Source organism: Lethenteron reissneri, chromosome 55 (genome assembly GCF_015708825.2).
Source record: "Lethenteron reissneri isolate LAM-NWPU_2019-01 chromosome 55, ASM1570882v1, whole genome shotgun sequence".
Lineage (NCBI taxonomy): Eukaryota > Metazoa > Chordata > Hyperoartia > Petromyzontiformes > Petromyzontidae > Lethenteron > Lethenteron reissneri.
The window spans coordinates 427,935-447,209 of NC_083833.1; the positions used below are offsets into that span (position 1 = coordinate 427,935).

Sequence of the window (19,275 nt, forward strand, 5' to 3'; positions counted from 1 at the left end):
TTAGCCGTGGCTGGGAGTCGGACCGAGGTGCCGCATTGGCGGGACAGCGCGCGCTCGCCACCCCCCCGGCGGGTGAAGACACACCCCAGGAAATTCTGGCAAATCGCCCGATGAATGCCAGTCGATGTAACCGCCAGTCCACGTTAACTCACGTGTGTTAACGTCGTGGGTTTTACCCTCCAACACACAACCGGTTAGTGCTCGAGTGGTAACTAATTGGCCACGTTTTGTTCACCGGACGAAGACGGTTGTCACAGTATTGCGCGGCGCTTTCAGATGCGCATCGGCAGCCATCTGGAAAGCTCTTTCTTCCGATATTAGGAAGCCACTGGAGCTCAACGTAGTGGCTCATCATCATCACGTGGACATTTATACCAGCCAAATGCTCTAAATGCGCGATGTTGATTCGAAATGTGGACAGGAAAAAAAACGGAGGACCCGGAAAAAAATCCACGCGATCACAGGGAGAGACGAAGACTCCAAATATATATATGTAGAACTTCTTTCGCACCATACGTAGCCAACCCGTGCTAATCAGAGGTGCGGGAAATTTATAGCGGCCAAATACTCTGTAAAAAAGAGTGACAGTCGGATGCACTTTGGTGACACCGGCCACAGCGAGGGGCGGGACACGCGACCCGTGGTAGCGATAGTCGGCCGACAGGACTCACCGTCTCATTTTTCAAGCCGAGACTTCGGCCAAACAAAACCTCGTAAACACGAGACGAGCGGCAATCGACAACAGGCGCGTACAAAACAAATGGTGGGGGGGAGGGGGGAACAGGATTCCCGTGAAGCGACGCTTGCCCCCAATGGAACGCTCGCTCGCGTTTCAGCACAACGCCGTGCCGGCAGGGTGCGCGTGAACGTGCACTCTCACGGCCACCACTCACAAGCCCTGACCCACCACCCACCACCCACTAGCCCACCACCCACCACTCACAAGCCCTGACCCACCACCCACCAGCCCACCACCCACTAAGCCCACTAGCCCACCACCCACCACCCCACCACCCACCACCCCACCACCCACCAACCCACCACCCACTAACCCACCACCCACTAACCCACCACCCACTAACCCACCACCCACTAGCCCACCACCCACTAGCCCACCACCCACCACCACACCACCCACTAACCCACCACCCACTAACCCACCACCCACTAACCCACCACCTACCCACCATCAGTAGACCTCTGCCTGCCCCAATTCCATTTCTAGCCCCACACCTTCCCCCCTTCCCAGCTTGCCACCATCAGCGTCGTGCGTCTGATGTAACGATACGGAGGCACCACGCACCGGGGGGGGGCTCACCTCCACGGGGGTCGTGCGGCCCTGTCTCTTCTGGCCCAGACCCATGCCCTCCCGCCAGCCCATGGCCTGCAGCATCTTGGAGCCGATGTTGCTGCTTCCGATACCGTGCTTCGTCGGCTGCTCGTAGTCTCTGCCCGAGAAGAGAAAATAAATTGACGAAGATGCTCGCCGGAGGTAGCGAGATGTTAACTCCCTCCTCCTGCCTGGGAAAGAGTTGAGACTCGGCGAGGCTCTCGTGGCGTAAACGAGCGTCATCATAAATGTGAACATAAACAATCATTTGAGGAGGTCACAAAGTCCGTCTCGGGGTTTTCCATTCTTGGGTGGATTCACCAAGCGACTGGAATGTGACGGCAATGGCTACTTCATCATTCACACCGAGGCCCATCGAACACTTGCGTCGACATGCCGGTGTCCGCTTGCATGGGGCACCACGGTGGCTAGGAGATGTTAACTCCCTCGCCTGGTCTACAGGTCGTGGGATCGATCCCGACCCTGGCACCTGCTGCTGCTGTGTATGTGGAGTTTGCGTGTCGTTCCCTCTGTCTCCCCGTGGTGGTGGCGAGGCTTTTTCTCCAGGTCCTCCGGTTATTTTCCCCTCCCCATTTAGAATCAACATCACACATTTACAGTATGTGGCTGCTATGAATGTCCATGTGAAGATCCACTTGGCTGAGCTCCAACTTGTGATAGGCAGGTCGCTGTATAGCTCACTGCACCTTAATTGGCAAAATAAAAATAGTTTCCAGTTTTAATGAAATCATTTTGTAGTTCATAAATAGTTTTATAACTCTCAGATAACCGGCATATTTGATTAAACGGCGCCCTCCATTGCACACGAATGCCGGATAAGAAAGCTTTTGCTGTAGAATAAACACACGAGGCAGGAGGGGCTCACATGGTCGGTGCCTGGAAGTATTTCCTCTTGGGCTCCGGGGGTGTGGGGGCCTTGAATTTCACCCTCCGCTCGGCCGCACGGTCCCTATACTTGGACTGCGGGCGAATCACACACACGCACGCACACACACACACACACGCACGGACCCACACACGCACGGACACACACACACACACCCACACACACGGACACACACACACCCACACACGCACACACGCACGTACACGCACGTACACGCACACACACACGCACACATGCACACACACACACACACCCACGCACGCTCACGCACGCACGGACACGCACGCACACAAACACGCACAGCGAGGGGACGCTCACTTACGTGCGCACGGACAACACGGGGGGGGGTGGCCATGGTGGGACGGTGTCAACGCCTGACGGGATCTGGATCCAGGCACCTTCCCGTGTGGCGTTTGTGTTTGCCGTCGTCGTCGTCCCCGCGAGTGAGTGACCGTGTCCTCGTGCGCCGTGTCGGCCTCCGAAGGCGCTACCCGCTAACAGCACTTGCCCCAAGTCTGTTAAGGCTACACGGGAGATCTTTGTCTTCATGGGTGCGGGGAGCGGTAGTGGTAGATGTTGGCACGCCGCGCTACGAACCCAGTGACCCGAGTTCGATTGCCGCTCACGGCCACCAACCCCAGTGGCGATGATCTTGAACCGGAACTGGGCCGGCCCTCGGTCGATTCAAATGGGTACCTGGTGCGGTGTTCTAAACGTTGCCATATTAATCTGAAGCATCAGACTGAGTTAGGGACGATCCGAATATTAGTTTCAGTTTCAGCATTCAGATAAGCAAATGGGAATCAATGTCACTGATATGCCATCGTGGGCAGAACGGAATGGAGTTCAATAGAACTCACAAACACCTTGAGAAAGACCCAAAGCAGAAGGTCCCTGGGTTTTATCTTCCACGAAACTGCTCATGGTCCACCCTAAGCCGTACCCACCGCACAAACCATGGCAGCAGATGCGGATACCTGATGATGCACAAATGGTGCGACTGTGGTCATCAAGAACGGACATCGTGGTACAACGTGGAACGTCGCAATGGCCCGATGCACAAATACGGAGGGAGACATCGCGGCGATACGCCACACCGCTACTCCTGACGCGGCCACCTGGCTTGTCCGCTCACATGTTGAACTTCTTTCGCATCGCACACGGGCCAAACGTGCCTAATCGGAGGTGCGGTTGGCGCAGCGTGTAAACATCGCAGTGAGCGAGCGGCGCCGTTCACGCAGGCCGGGAAACGACGCTCGGCCTCTACGGAAGAGAGGAGGTCGGGCAGCAGCCCGGGGTGAACGGCGCTGTGCGAGAAGCGACTGCGTGCGGGGGGTGGCGCGGAGGACGACGGTGACGACGTTGGACACTTGCCTCCTTGTCCTCCATCTCCCTCGACATGGTCCCTCCCCGCTGCTTCAGCATCTCCACGGTGATCTGCAACGGCACGCGGGTGGGGTGAGCGCGGCAACCCTGGAGACCTCACCGCTGTTGCCACTCACCGCCGTCGATACGCTTGCCGCACTCACACCACCATCACCACACTCACCAGCATCGCCACACTCACTAGCATCACCACGCTCACCACCATTGCCACGCTAACACCAGCATCACCACGCTCACCAGCATCGCCACACTCACCAGCATCACCTCCCTCACACCGCCATCGCCACGCTCACCACCATCATTGCCACACTCACCACCATCGCCACGCTCACCACGCTCGCCACTTGCACCCACACTCACACCATTACCGTGACACGCGTACATCACCGTAACACGCGCACATCATCTTAACACGCATGTGCGCATCACTGTAAGGTGCCACGTCATCTTAACGTGCGTGTGAGACAAGGCGGCACGCGTGCGTCCCCGCAGTCACGTGGCGGCGGGGGACACTTGCCTCCCTCTCCCTCCTCTCCAGCTCCTCCAGCTCCTTGGTGGACAGCTTGGCTCTCCTGTGGATCTCCAAGTTTTGCTGAAACGACACGGGGGGAGTGGGGGGGGGAGGTCAGCGACCGCGGTCACGACGGAGCGCGTCCACGCCACCGTGTGGGTTCCGTCGCTAGACACGGGTCGTGCGCATGCCGCCTAGGGCCAGGCGTGGTACTGGCAACCCTCCCCTCGTGTGCCGTGCCGGCCTCCATAGGTGCTGCTCGCTAACAGGACTTGCCCCAACAGTCTGTTAAGGCTATATGGGGGATCTTTGTCTTTGCATCGTATGTTGACCTTCTTTGAGCACAGTAAGTAGCCAACCGTGCTCATCGGAGGTGCGGGGGGGGGGGGGGCAACAAACTAAACAGCGGCCTCGAGGGGACGACCAGAGCAACAGACAGACCAGTGCACGCAATGACAAGGCCCCAGTGTGCAACCCTCAAAGAGATTTCCGGAGCGAGCGCTGTGAGCCCAGCAGCTATATTAAAGCCCGAATGGCACCCGAGGGGGCGGTGTGGCCAGCAGCACGCACGGCCGCCTTTGTCTCCCCGGTGCCGATGTTTACACACCGCTCCAGGTACTCATTTGTGAGGCTGAGTCGACCTAGGGGAGGCCCAGGAGCGGTTCAGATATTAGTCACCAGTGTTGGCCGTGAGCGGGAATCGAACTCGGGTCGCCAGGTTCGTAGTGCTAGGCCACCGCTTCACAGACACACGCACGCACATCCGCACACACACAGACGGAGGCACGGTGAGACACACGCAGTGACGCGTGCGTGCGCCCACCTTGTGCAGGTCGGACAGCTGCTGGTGGCGGATGAGCGCCTCCTTGGTGGGGAACTGGCGCCGGCACAGCAGGCACGCCAGCTTCTGCCAATCGGTGAGCTTCTCGTCTCGGCGCGGCGCTTGCGCTTCCACGACGGCGGCGGCGGTGGCCGGCGTGGGCTCCTCCTCGCTGTCGCTGTCCCCGCCGTACGACACGAGACCCACGGGGGCAGCCGGGGGACTGGCCTTGCGCTGTGCGGCGCATCGTCGGAGGCGGAGGGCGGGGGTCGCAGGTGAAAGGGAAGAGGGGAAGGTTGGCAAGTAGGAATAATAACGGAACGCCCCGGTAACGAGATGTTAACTACCTCGCCAGGTATACAGGAGGGTGTGGTGCTGCGCATGGTGCTGCGCATGGTGCTGCGCATGGTGCTGCGCATGGTGCTGCGCATGATGCTGCGCATGGTGCTGCGCATGTTGCTGCGCATGGTGCTGCGCATGGTGCTGCGCGTGGTGCTGCGCGTGGTGCTGCGCATGGTGCTGCGCGTGGTGCTGCGCGTGGTGCTGCGCATGGTGCTGCGCATGGTGCTGCGCAAGGTGCTGCGCATGGTGCTGCGCATGTTGCTGCGCATTGTGCTGCGCATGGTGCTGCGCATGGTGCTGCGCATGGTGCTGCGCATGGTGCTGCGCATGGTGCTGCGCGTGGTGCTGCGCGTGGTGCTGCGCGTGGTGCTGCGAGTGGTGCTGCGCATGGTGCTGCGCATGGTGCTGCGCATGGTGCTGCGCATGTTGCTGCGCATGGTGCTGCGCATGGTGCTGCGCATGGTGCTGCGCATGGTGCTGCGCGTGTTGCTGCGCATGGTGCTGCGCGTGGTGCTGCGCGTGGTGCTGCGCATGTTGCTGCGAGTGGTGCTGCGAGTGGTGCTGCGCCTGGTGCTGCGCATGGTGCTGCGCGTGGTGCTGTGCGGTGCTCTGTGTGGTGCTCTGCTATCTGTCCGGTCGCCCCCCACTCCCCAAGGTGTGGGTCACCACCTTCTCCAGCCTCCGGGAGTCGCTCCTCTTCAGCTCCAGCGAGCGCTCCGCGCGCTCCTGCCCCAGCGGCGTCCTGGGCTTCTGCATGTTCTGTGCCCGTGGACGGGACGACGTGCGGACGGACGACGTGCGGACAAAGTGACAGACGTGCGGACACACGGACGGACACGCGGACGGACACGCAGACAGACAGACGGACACACGCGGACAGACGAGCAAAGGGAAAGATGTGCGGACAGACCACGTGGACACACGGACAGACGCGCGGACAGACAGGCGAGGCAGTTAACATCTCTGCCGGGTCCATAGCACAGCACGCGTGTGCAACCGCTGACTGGCACCGGGCCGATGGCGCCGCGCTGCGTCTGCTCACCAGTTTCTCCAGCAGCGAGAAGCCGGCGTCTGCAGCGGCCGCCTCCCTCTTGCGGGCGCCATCACCGCCGCCGCCGCCGCCACCACCGCCGCGTCCTCCCAGTGGTTGGCTCGGGGGTGAGGAATGGCCGGGACCGGCGGGAGGGGGAGGGTGGCATGGCAGCGGCAGGTCCCTGGGCGGCTGCTGCTTGTTGCGGTTGAGCGTCTTCGCCCAGCGCTCCATGTCCTTGGCGATCTGAGTCGGCGGGAAAAGTGGGTGGGTAGCGGGTGGGTGGGCGAGCGGGCAGGGGGGGAGTGGGCGGGTGGAGGAGTGGGTGAGCGGGTGGGTGAGCGAGCGGACAGGTGAAAGAGCGGGGCAGCGGACAGGCGAGGAAGCGGGCGAGTGGGTGGGTGGGTGAGCGAGTGGGTGGAGAAACAGGCGAGTGAGCGAGTGGGTGAGTGAGTGGGTGAGTGAGCGGGCGAGTGAGTGGGCGGGTGGGTGAGTAGGTGGGTGGGTGAGCGAGAGAGTGGGCAGGCAGGTGGGGAAGCAAGTCGGTGAGGCGGTGGATGGGCAAACGGGCAAGGGAACCCGCAGGATAGAATAGTTATTGAAGAGAAAATGGCAAATCAAAACAAGTCAAATGGTGTATATATCTCTTTGCTGTTATTTATTTACCCAGGACAGCTTGACCAAGTTTCAGGACTCTTTGTCATGAGAACCCCGTACCCCATGCCCTCGATATCACCCTCACCATCCCCCTCTGTCTCACCTTCCCGCTCACCTGCTGAGCAAGCCTCGTCTTAGGCTTCATCATCTTCCTCTCCCTCTCTGCGCTGGCGTCTCTGCCCGTGGGCGGCGTCGGTGCGGGCGGTGGCGGCGGTGGCATCATCTTGCTCTCGTCGGACGCCCGACTCACTGCCGTTGACTCCTCGCCACCACCGCCGGCATCGCCGGCACCGCCGGCACCGCCACCGTCACCACCGTCGCCCTCCTGCGACCCTCCGGGGGGATTGCTGTCGTCCGCGGTCGGTGCCGGGAGGTACTGCTTGGTCTCGGGGTCCCAGTACATGTACTGCTGCTTCTCGGCATTGTAGAAGTACTGCGGAGGAGACGAAGGGAGAGGGAGGGTGGAGGGGGTAAGCGTTTAAAGAGAAAGTGCGCAATTTCATCCCATGCGTTTGGTTCTTTTAATCGTCGGCGATGGCGGGATGTGAACCACCTCGCCTGGTGTACAAGGAGGTCGTGGGTTCGGCCCCGACCCTGACACCTGTTGTTTATTTGGAGTTTGTATGCTCCCGCAGTGGTTGCGTGGATATTTCTCCGGATCCTCCGGTTTTTCCCTTCACATTGAGAATCAAAATCACGCGTTCAGAGTGTTTGGCTGCCATAAACTTCCGCGTGATGATAAGCTACTTCGGTGAGCTATCATTTGTGGCCAAGCGTCGCTCGCAACCGTAATCCAGAATCCGTAACGGAGACCCGCACCAGAGTTTCGCCACGTGATCACAAATATTCTGTGTCGATTTATTTTTAAACAGCCGACACACGCAGCGCGCCTGTTAATAAGACACGAAATTAAAAATGTAATCGCATAATTGTATCAGCATGGTCACTGGGGGACAACACCAATGGCTGACAATGGATCTTCACAAACACTGCCCAACATGGAAATCAAGACGAGTGACCCAGGCCGCACGCCTCCCGCGAGGGTCGCGATGCACGGCAAGGCGATTATTCAGCGATGATGATCAGCCACTGCTCGTTGAGCTGTCATTTGTGATGGACAGGTCGCTTCTGAAAAGTGGGCCTTACCTGGTCAAATAAAAACGCTTTTAAGCTTCGTTTAAGATCACAAAATCCTTTTGACGGGCAACGGCACATTAACACACCAGACAAAGATCCCCCCTATAGCCTTGACAGACTGCAGGGGCAAGTGCTGCCATGGCCTTAATGAGAACCAGGCGACCCGAGTTCGCTTTCCACTCATGGCCAATAACAGTGGAGAGTATCATGATCCCGCCTACAGCCTTCTGCGAGGTGGGTGGCTGAGCCTTACATCAGCACCTGCTGCAGCGTGTAAACATCAGGATCGGGGATACAAAGGGGGCCGGGCACGATGTTGCCCACTCACCCCGTCATGTGCCGTGCCGGCCTTCAGAGGCACTTGCCCCAACAGTCTGTTAAAGGCTATACCGGTGATCTTTGTATTTGTGTGTATATTGGGGAGTGGTCGTGTTGCGGGCTAGCGTACTGCGCTACGAAGCGGGCAACCCGAGTTCGATTGCCGCTCATGGCCAACGCCAGTGACGCTTTAGCTGAAACGACGACCTATACAGGGGGCTCTTGACGTAGTCTTTCGTGACAAAATATTGTCCATAACAAAGGTTTTTTGGGTGAGATCGCGTCAATATGAATGCGTCATTAAAACCCAGCACCACCCAAACGCAGTCAATCAGTAAGGTTTGTCACGTAAACACAACGTGCAAATAGGTTACTAGTTCAGCACTAACTGGTGCATTGGAGAGCAAACACCACAACATTCACAATCTTAGTACCATGCATTTCGCTGTTGAATCAAACAACCAGCCTCATCAGGAGGCGATAGCCAGACTTGAAGAAGTCCTCCTGTTTCGCTCTTAAACACCAGGCAACCGTTGCTGCTCGGTGTAAAACTGCACCTCCGGTGAGCACGGCTGGCTACGCACGGTGCAAAACAAGTCCCATGAACGTACATCCCCAGTGACACCCCGGTGCCACTTGTGACGCCATGATGGAACGAGCCCCACCGGGTACCACAAACGACAGCTCAACGGAAGTGGCTTATCATCATCATCATCAGGCGACAGTCAGAATTGTGGAGAAATCCTCCGCCTTGTTTCGATGTTAAGTAGAGGGGGGGGGGGGGTAAATGTGAATGCCGTCTTCGCGCTCACCTGTGACTTTGGGTCGTAGTAGAGGCCGGACTGCGGGTCGTAGTAGTAGCCCGACGTCTTGTCGTAAAGGAAGGACGATGCGTCGGGCATCGCTGTGGGCAGGGGAGGGAGGAGAGGGCGGTGGGGGATGCGTGAGCACTGCGCTCGCGAGTTCGGGTTTCCAGGTCTCATTGCATCCCGCGTGCATGCTTTCCCTGTTCTCACTAAACTACTCAACTATTCTTATTTTGCCAGGTAAGGCCCCCGACTGAGCTGCTGCGGAGCTCCTGTTCAGAAGCTGCCTGCCGATTGCCAACGACAGCTCAACAAGGCGGCTCATAGCCATCCAACAAAGACGGTCGCCGCATCGTGCGTATTCAGGAGCGCTTCTGCGGCCGTCTGGAGCGCTCTTGCGCCTGATATTAGGAAGCCGCTGCTGCTAAACACTTTTAAATCACCTAGCTTGAAAATGTATTTCTTTAGAACTGATTTTTGTGTGTGTTTAGTTTGTTGTCCTTCCCCCACAGCTCCGATGAGCACGGTTGGCTACGTACGATAGTGAAAAAGAATTAAAAAAAAATAACAATAGGTTTTACCCCTTCTGGCAATAAAACTGGACGTGTTAAGATGTTCAAACACCGAATAGAAACCTTTTGCAAGGGATCTTGTCTGCATTAACCACACAGGGTACTTGTGGTGAAGATGCAAACATGCTCTGATAGTAATGTATGCATTGTCCTTCAAACGGCTTGGTCTACACCAGAGGCCTCGTCTCCAGTGCCAGACATTGGTGAGACTAGGCCCTAAAGACCAATCAGTGTCAAGGACAATGCATACATTATCAGAGCATGTTTTTGTTTGCATCTTCACCACAAGTACGTGTGGTTAATGCAGACAAGATTCCTTGCAAAAGGTTTCTATTTGGTGCTTGAACATCTTAACACGTCCCGTTTTATTGCCAGAAAGGGTAAAACCTATTCTTATATTTTCATGCTTTGATACTGCCAAAAAGGTCCCATTTTGGTGCGAGAGAAGTTCAACATACATACAAATACTCTAAATGCACGTCGATTCAAAATGTGGAGGGGAAAACTGGGAGGACCCAGAGAAAAATCCACGCGACCGCCACGGGCAGAACAAGCAAACTCCAAACATAAAGCAGGCGTCAGGGTCGGGATCGAACCCACAACCTCCTCCATACCAGGCACCGTGGGTGCCCCAAGCTTTACCAAGTCTCATGAATCTTATTGTCTAGGAGGGTCCAGTTAACCACGTTTTAAGGTAAATAATACAAATGGGTGTAAAGAGCAAGTACTCACAAAAGGCATCGTCACCATCCTGTGTCACTGATGCGTCGGCACTTTGAGGCTCAGCCGGCATCGCCTGAGCACAGCGTACACAGAGACACGTGAACAACACGCATGGACGCAGAGACACACACACAGACAAAGATCCCCCGTATCGCCTTCAACAGACTGTTGGGGCGAGTGCTGTTAGAGAACAGCTATGAAGGCCGGTACGGCGCATTAGAGGGTGGGTGGCCAGCACCACGCCCGCCTTTGTCTCCCCAGTGGCGATGCTCACACACTGCACCAGGTACTCATCCGAGTCTGAATCGACCTAGGGGAAGCCCAGCAACGGTTCGAATAATTGTCACTGTTGTTGACCGTGAGCGGAAATGAAACCCAGGTCACGAGGTTCATAGCGCAACAAAAGGCGGTGCCATCCACGGCCCAAGCTCTGCAGTTCTCAACATCTTCAGATGTTTTCAGCCAATGAATAAGTTGTGTCGACTATTCACGTCCGAGGAAACCGGAGCACTCTCGCGGTACCACACAGAAAGGCCAGGCGATACGAGTCCACGCTTGCTGTACTGCCTTCTCCTGGCGAGCCAGGGTATGGCACACTCCCATCGACGCCCGTGGGAAGGGGGAGTTATGCAACATCTCTGCGATCCACCAACCCCCACTGCCTCCAGGTGGGAGCCCCCAGAGAATCCCAGTAGTGCAAGATCGTTTTAAATATTGACAGCCATTTCGAAATGTGCGTGCATATGTAATGAATCTCGGACAACTTCTTGTCTTCTTTATGTATTAAGGTGCGTCGCGCAGATAACGTGGTTGCGTATCCTACAGACACTTGGGCTAGGATTAACATGTAATTACTTGGGCTAGGATTAACATACAATTATATGGGCTAGGATTAACATACAATTACTTGGGCTAGGATAACAAAAGATACTTGGGCTAGGACAGCACCCAAGTAACGACGACAGAGACAGCGACGGCCCGAAGACAACGACGGCGTGGAGACGTTCAGCTTTTTGTCAACTGCACCTGTGTAGCAAAGCCGTCGCAGCTGCTGCAATAGCAGCAGCATCACTGTCATCAATACCGGCCACCTTCGCTCTCAATCGCAAGAATGTGGCTCGTAACCGGAAGACACCGACACACGGAGTTCAGCCCACACACTCACGCCGATGCAGACGCTTGGCCAAGCGAGTGATGGGTGGACCTTGCGCGAGAAACGACGACACCACCCACCACCCCCCCACCACCCCCACTCCCCCTCACCTCTGCGTCTTGCTGCTGGGAGGCCTCACCCAGCGCCGGCTGGGCAGCGGGGACCTCCACTTCTGCCTTCTCTGCTCGAAGGGCATTCGTGGGAGGAAAGACAGAAAAAAATGACGTCGTTAGCTAAACGACGTACAAGGGGGAGACGTAAATAGCGTCGTGCGAAATGCTCCCCCCCCCCCCCATCTCGACTAACTAACATCAGTCGCTTACTCGTCGTGGCCAGTCCTGCCGCTGCTATCGCCGCTGCTGCCACTGCGGCGGTGGTGGTGGTGGCGGCAGCGGCGGAAGGAGCGGCAGCAGCAGCAGCAGCCCCGATGGCCGAGTTGAGTGCCTCTGCCTGCTGGTAGTACTGGCTGTAGTCCTGGCAATGGCACAAGGCAGGTCAGGTCAGACGTGGGAGCATCCTCCTGGCAGTGACCCCCAAAGCGAGCCCCCTTCCTCGGGATCTCTCCTGGCAGTGACCCCCCACGCGAGCCACCTTCCGAGGGATCTCTCCTGGCAACGCACGCCCCCCCCGCCCAACTCAAACGAGCCCCCTCCCTGTCCCCAAGTTTCAATAAAAATGTTGGGGGGATATGCTGAGGCCACCCCTTGCCAATCACCGTGCGACAAACCCTCAGTGACCTCTACGATGCTTCAGCACACTTTGGTTATTGGGGCCGCTATCAATCTTACAGCAAACTACAAAAATTAATATTTTGCCAGGTAAGGCCCCACTGAGCAATTAGCTTTCTTTTTCCAGAGGCGACATTGGCGGTCACAAATGATAGCAGCTCAACGAAGTGGCTTGTCATCACGTGGAAATTCATAGCAGCAAAATACTCTACATACTTAATATAACAACAATGTAACGAAACACCCTTCACAGGCAACCATATGGCAGCAGCAGAAAGCAACACCACAGATGCCTCGGTTCCTTCTGCCAATGCAAGGCCCTTGCAGCGACAGAATCCATCGACCGAGCTAAGATTCAGAAACACAAGCGTTGTTTAACGCGTCGGCTTTCGCGACCAGTATTACCAATAATAAAGGTTGCTCGGGGTTAGGTCGCATGATTATGAATGTGTCATCGCTTACCCCGCCACCACCCGACACAGCCAATGAGTAAGGTTTGTCATGTAAACAAAACCTGCCAATTAGTTACTAGTTCGGCACTAACCGGTTGTGCGTTGGAGAGTAAACCAAATACATTATTTATAATCGGAGTACCATGACATGTCGCCGGGGATTACAACCAGCATCATCAGGAGGAGATAGCCATCATTGTGAAGAAGTCCTCCTGTTTCCGTCTTAAATACCGAGCAGTTTCAAACTGCACCTCCAATGAGCAGGGCTGGCTACGCACGGTGCGAAACAAGTTCAAAGTACGTACGTACCTCTCCCGGTGCCCCATCAGTGCCACTTGTAACGCCGTGAAGGAACGAGCCCCACGGGGTATCACAAACGACAGCTCAACGGAAGTGGCTTATCATGATCATCATCGTGTGGAAAATGTATATCCTTACCTGCACGTAGACCTCCCCCCCGCCCTGCTGTCCGTTCTGCTGGTAGTAACTGGACCAGGCGTTCCACTCCTCAGAGCCTTGGCTGGGCTGGGCGGGGCAGACGCGGGGGGGGGGGGGCAGAGGCACGGTTGGAGCCAAAGGGGAGGGGGGCTTCAACCGCGTTGCGTTTCACCGGACGCCCCGACCCGGCCCGTCCGTAGACACCGAGAGCTGCCGCAGCAGCCGGCTTGTCAAGTGGTGCTGGTGGAAGCCTCGCAAGATGAACACCGGCTTTCACAAATGGAGTGGGAATTGATGGGTCTCGGCCTGGTAAGTATTCAGTGAACGCTTTTTGCACCTAACATTTACATGGTTAAGACCACCAGATACACAATAAAATAATAATTAAATAAATGCGCACATAGGTAAGTATACTACTAGTAGTTTTAATTTTAGCAGGTAAGGCCCAACTGATCTAAGTCGATATTTTATTGGAAGCGACCTGCCTATCACAATAGCTCAACGAAGTAGCTGATCACCATCACGTAGAAATTCATAATAGCCAAGTACTCTATCAACGCACATCGATTCTAAATGTGAAGGGAAAAACCGGAGGACCCAGATCAAAAACCGGAGGACTACAGGAAGAACATACAAGCCGAACCCACAACCTCCTGTATACCAGGCGAGGTAGTTAACATCTCGCCACTGTGGCGCCCCATGCCTCGACCAAAAGAACACACACACACATCATCTTGAATTGGGATCCTGCACTTAATTGATTCGGATAAATTCCAGCTCCGATCATTGAACACATCGCTTGCGTGGACCGTCACGTAACGAACAACATCACGGCAGAGTTTTTTTATGATTTGGCAAAGGAAAGGCCGCCCTCCATATTGCGAAAAACCTGGCGGGACCCCCTCCTGAAACAGTCTTGAGACTCGACGAATCTCACAAAAGTGAGCCGTCGAGAGAGGGGCGCAGTACCTGTGACGAGGACCACCTGGCAGCAGCTATGGCAGCGCTGCCCTTGGTCACGGCCGTCGCTCTGTTGAAGTCAAACGGCTCCTGACTGCAAGTGGCACGAAGACAAAGATCCCCCATATAACGTTAACAGACTGTTAGGGAAGTGCTGTTATCGAGTAGCACCTATGAAGGTCGGCACAGCACTTGAAGGGGGTGGGTGGCCAGCACCACGCACGACCGCCTTTGACTCCCAAGTGGCGATATTTACACACCGCACCAGGTACTCATTTGAGGCTGAGTCGACCTAGGGGAGGCCCAGGACCAGTTCAAACACTCATGACCAAACACTCGCGCACAGACATCAGGAAGTGATCGAGCCACTGAAGCGAATGAAGGGGGTAAACCCTCCCCAGGCAATGTTTCGGTTGCGCCTCTCGCTCCGTCTGCACAAGTAGCACGTTCTACGCGAGCACTCGGCGGCAGTCTCGAGAGAGTTCACGGCAACGGAAGCCGACGAAGAGAGTCTCGTCGTCGCCATCATCACCGTCATCATTATCCGTCCATCCCCGAGCACGACACTGACATCCGTGCAGACTGTTGGGGCAAAGTGCAGTTCACGAATGACTACGAAGGGGGCGACAGGGCGCAAGAGTTGGCGGCGTGGCCAGCACCACGGCCGGCCACCATCGTCTCCCCAGTGTCGATGATTTCCACACCGCACCGGGTGGTCATTTAAGGCAGCGTTCGACCTTGGGGAGACATTCATCGGGGATGTTGGCTGCGAGCAGCAGAATGGAACTCAGATTCCTAGGGCCATGGCGCAGAGCACTACTGCTCCTCACACACCAGTCAATGGCTCTCTGTGCGAGTCTATCTGGAACTTTCTCTTAATCTAAAGCTTTAAGTGTGAGTCTATGAGTCTCTCTACGAATCTATGGGTCTCTGCGCGTCTGTGGGTTTCTGCGAGTCTTTGAGTCTCTGTGTTAGTATATGGCTATCTGTAAATGTATATTACGGGTCTGTCTATCAATCAAAAAGGTCTGTGTAGGTCTGTGGGTCTCCCTGTATCAATGGGTCTCTGTGCAATTCCGTGAATCTCTTGTGAGAGTCTGCAGTCCTCTGTACGAGTCTGTGGGTCTCTAAACCTGATCTAAAAAACTAAACTATTTTTATTTTACGAGGTAAGGCCCACTGAACTACATGGCTCTTTTTCAGAAGCAACCTGGCCACAAATAAGAGCTCAACAAAATGGCTCATCACGTGGAAATTTATAACAGCCAACCACTAAGCGCATGATGTTGATTTCTAAAGTGGAGGGAAAAAACGGAGGACCCGGAGAAAAATCCACACAACCACCAGGGGAACATGCAAACTCCAAATATACAACAGGCATCGTCAGGGTCGGGATCGAACCCACGATCTCCTTGTATACCAGGCGAGGTAGTCAACATCTCCTAGCCACCGTGATGATGATGAGAGAAACACGCAAACTCCAAATATACAGCAGGTGTCATCAGGGTCAGGACTGAACGCACGACCTCCTGTATACCAGGCGAGGTAGTCAACTCTCAGGGACATGATCTAACCCACAACCTCCTGTATACCAGGCGAGGTAGTAAACATGCCCCACTCGCCCACGGGGCACCGCCAGCGTCACCCACCTATTGGTGGCCTTGGCAAAGTCGGCGTGGATCCTCTTGCCGTGCACCAAGATGGGGCACTCCTGACCCTCGATGGTCTGGAACAGCTGGATCGCCTCCTGAGGGCCACAGTCGGCGAGTGAAAAGTATTTCCCTCATTCATTTCAAATATTTTTCGCGTGGGGAAAAATCTCTTGAGATGGTGCAACACACCACCCCCCCCCCCGTGTTGCTGGCAAGTGAACACCACCCACACTTTTACAAAAAGAGACAAAGATTCCCCCATACAGCCTGTTGGGGCAAGTGCTGTTAGCGAGCACCTATAAAGGCTGGCACGGCACAAGGAGTGGGTGGTTAGCACCACGCCCGGCCGTCTTTGTCTTCCCAGTGGCAATGTTTTTACACAACGGACCGGGTACTCAGTCGACTGAGGTGATTCCCAGGACCGATTCAGATAAATGTCACTGCTGGTGGTCGTGTCCGAGAATCGAACACACACACACAAAGCTTCACACACGGACACACACAGCCACACGCACGTTTGTTGTCCTACCCCCGCACCTCCCATCAGCACGGTTGGCGACGTAATGTGCGAAAGACGTTCTACACACACACAGATGTACACACAATGACCAACCACACACACACAGACGAGCGCGTGGGGCTCTCGCACCAGCGTGGAAGGCATCTCGAGGAAGGCGAAGCCGCGGTTGAGGCGAGTGCCCTTCTGCTTGATGAGGCGCAGGTTGTCTCCCGACAGGATGACGAGCGGCGCCAGGGCCTCCACGATCTCCTCCAGCGTCGCCGTGGCGCTCAAGTTGTGCAGGATCAGGGCTGCGGCGCGCAGGGACCAGACAGAGACACCCCAGTGGAGCCTTCAACAGACTGTGGGGGCAAGCGCTGTTAACGAGTGGCACCTGTGAAGGTCAAGAGCACGCCAAGGCAAACTAAACACAAATGTTTATTTTACCAGGTGAGACCCACTGAGCTGGATAGTGCTTATTCAGTCGCGACCTGGCCACAAATGATATCTCAACAGAGTGGCTTATCGCGTGGAAATTTATAGCAGCCAAATACTCCAAACGCGTGAAATTGAAAAATCCACGTGACCACGGGGAGACAGACACGCAAACTCCAAACACACAGGCATCAGTTGGGAATCGAACCAGCATCCTCCTGTCTAGCAGGCGAGGTAGTTAACATCTCCTAGCCACCGTGGTGCCCGGGGGGGGGGGGGGGGGGGGCAGCAGCACCATGCCTGGACACCTTTTGTCTCCCCAGTGCTAACGATTACAGTCCAGATAATAATTTTAGGCTGAGTTGACCTAGGGGAGGCTCAGGACCGGTTCAGATAATCGTCACCGGTGTTGGCAGCCGCAAGTGGCAATCGAACTGGGGGTCGTCGGGGTTCGTAGGGCAGCGCGCTAACCGCTGCGCCACCGCTCCCCGACGACCTTTGTACTGAATGTCACAAACGCGCACGCACACAACAATCGCGGCGACTGAGGACACGTACTTTTGTTGGCGTTCTCCAAGTCGGGTTCGTTAGCCGGCTGGGGTGGGTGAGATTTTTCTGCAAAGCAAAAACAAAAAACACAAAGATCCCCTGTGTAGCATTGACAGATTGTTGGGGCAAATGCTGTTAGTGAGTAGCACCTATGAAGGCCGGCAAAGCACACCTATGAGGAGGTGGTGTGGCCAACACCACGCCTTTGTCTCCCCAGTGCTGATGATATACAATGCACCAAGTCCTATGTATGTATTTTGAACTTCTTACTCAACCAAATTGAGTTTTCAAGCTAGACGATTTAAAAGTGCATAGCTCCCAGTGGCTTCCTCATATCGGCAGAGCGTGTTCCAGACGGCCGCAGAAGCGCATCTGGAAGTGCGCGACGCGGTGTCCTTCTTTGTTCGACAGCCGGCCAAAAGCCGCTGCCGCTGTTGCTGCGAGGATGATGTGAGTTCCCGTGGTGATGGTGGTTTATGCCCCTTGGAATAGCCCAGGGCCACTACTCCTGCTCAGCCGAGCACGCTTGCCGGCGGCGGTAGTGCGAGTGTGGAGAGAACGAGGGCCTGACGAGCACTGGAGGGGGGTGAAGTCAGGTGGGGGGTTGGGGGAGGCTCGTGAAGGACGCTGCTACTGGGCAGTTGAAGGCAGTCGCCCTCCGGTGGTGAAGTCACCAGGACTTAGTGGCGAATGGCGGGTAATGGAATTGGTGTGGGGGGCCGCCTCACCTTCTCTGGAGTGCTGACACCGCAAGCACCAGCTGTGCTGCCAAAAGTTCTTCCCTTGACACTGAGGGCAACAGGGCGCAGGGCACGCGCAGTGCGTCAGCCGACTTCGCTCACAAGATCGCGAGACCGCTTTGTCCGCATCGGAGCGAGCGGTTTTGCGCGGACGGGGAACGTGGGTGTCTGGCCATGCCCCTCGACAGGCAGAACACCGCCGATTGTCTCGTTACTATTTTACAAGGCACAGACATGCAATTGTGGTCATGCAAACCAAACTATGGACAACATTGTAAACGCTAAAACTAAACTTTTTCAGAAGCGACCTGGCTTTTGGAAATGATAGCCCAACAAAGTGGCACACCACATGGAAATCTACAGTAGCCATATACTCAGTAGCGTAAAAGTTGATTCTAAATGTGATGGGGAAAACCGGCAGAACCGGAGAAAAATCCACATGACCACGGCGAGAAAGAGACATGCAAACTCCTGCATACCAGGAGAGGGAGTTAACATCTCACCACTGTGCTCCACCCACCCACGTCGGTAAAGACCAATCGGATTTGAGCAAATGTGTAGCACAGCGATGAAGCACGTCGCTACAGACCGCAGAGCAGATCATCGCTTGAATGTCGAGGCGTGTGTGGTCACTGTGGACAATCGGTTGCAGAGACATCCACACGGAGCTCACCGCTCAGGTGATGGGTGCACCCTGGCATAATGAATCTATTTTAATCGATTGACGGACGCAGCGTCACTTGCCTACGAGACGCAAAGACAAAGATCCCGTCGTGTAGCCTTAACAGACTGTGGGGGCAAGTGCTGTTAGCGGGCACCTATGAAGGCCGGCGCAGCACACGAGGGGGTGGGTGGCCAGCATCATGCCAGGCTGCCTTTGTCTCCCTAGTGGCAACATTTACACACCACACAAGGTACTCATTTGTGGCTTAGCGAAGCTACGAGACACACATGCACACGAGGACTAGGAGAGTCCGGTAAGAATGGGGCCCGTGCCAAAGATGGGCAGCGCTGGCACACACACGCACGCACGTGCACACAGGCAGGCATGCAGGGACGTAGGCAAGCAGGGTCGTACGCACACAGGCACGTGCGCAGGCAAGAGGGACGCATGCAGTCAGGCAGGCACG

At 55.8% G+C, this 19,275-nt stretch overlaps 1 protein-coding gene across 1 annotated transcript in view; it reads right to left on the reverse strand.

The window, feature by feature from the left end:
* Positions 1 to 19,275, reverse strand: part of LOC133356840 (RNA-binding protein 10-like) — a 39,125-nt gene that overhangs the window by 4,273 nt on the left and 15,577 nt on the right. Inside the window, exons 6-23 of the mRNA XM_061574558.1 lie at positions 18,134 to 18,194; positions 17,415 to 17,471; positions 16,572 to 16,732; positions 15,920 to 16,017; positions 14,280 to 14,364; positions 13,311 to 13,397; positions 12,016 to 12,166; positions 11,803 to 11,873; positions 10,549 to 10,612; positions 9,251 to 9,342; positions 7,087 to 7,416; positions 6,339 to 6,572; positions 5,966 to 6,055; positions 4,958 to 5,188; positions 4,141 to 4,215; positions 3,612 to 3,674; positions 2,217 to 2,311; positions 1,319 to 1,448 (exon numbers count right to left, since the gene is read on the reverse strand). Of these exons, the coding sequence (XP_061430542.1) occupies positions 1,319 to 1,448; positions 2,217 to 2,311; positions 3,612 to 3,674; positions 4,141 to 4,215; positions 4,958 to 5,188; positions 5,966 to 6,055; positions 6,339 to 6,572; positions 7,087 to 7,416; positions 9,251 to 9,342; positions 10,549 to 10,612; positions 11,803 to 11,873; positions 12,016 to 12,166; positions 13,311 to 13,397; positions 14,280 to 14,364; positions 15,920 to 16,017; positions 16,572 to 16,732; positions 17,415 to 17,471; positions 18,134 to 18,194 (2,175 nt within the window). The remainder of the gene's footprint in view (positions 1 to 1,318; positions 1,449 to 2,216; positions 2,312 to 3,611; positions 3,675 to 4,140; positions 4,216 to 4,957; positions 5,189 to 5,965; positions 6,056 to 6,338; positions 6,573 to 7,086; positions 7,417 to 9,250; positions 9,343 to 10,548; positions 10,613 to 11,802; positions 11,874 to 12,015; positions 12,167 to 13,310; positions 13,398 to 14,279; positions 14,365 to 15,919; positions 16,018 to 16,571; positions 16,733 to 17,414; positions 17,472 to 18,133; positions 18,195 to 19,275) is intronic.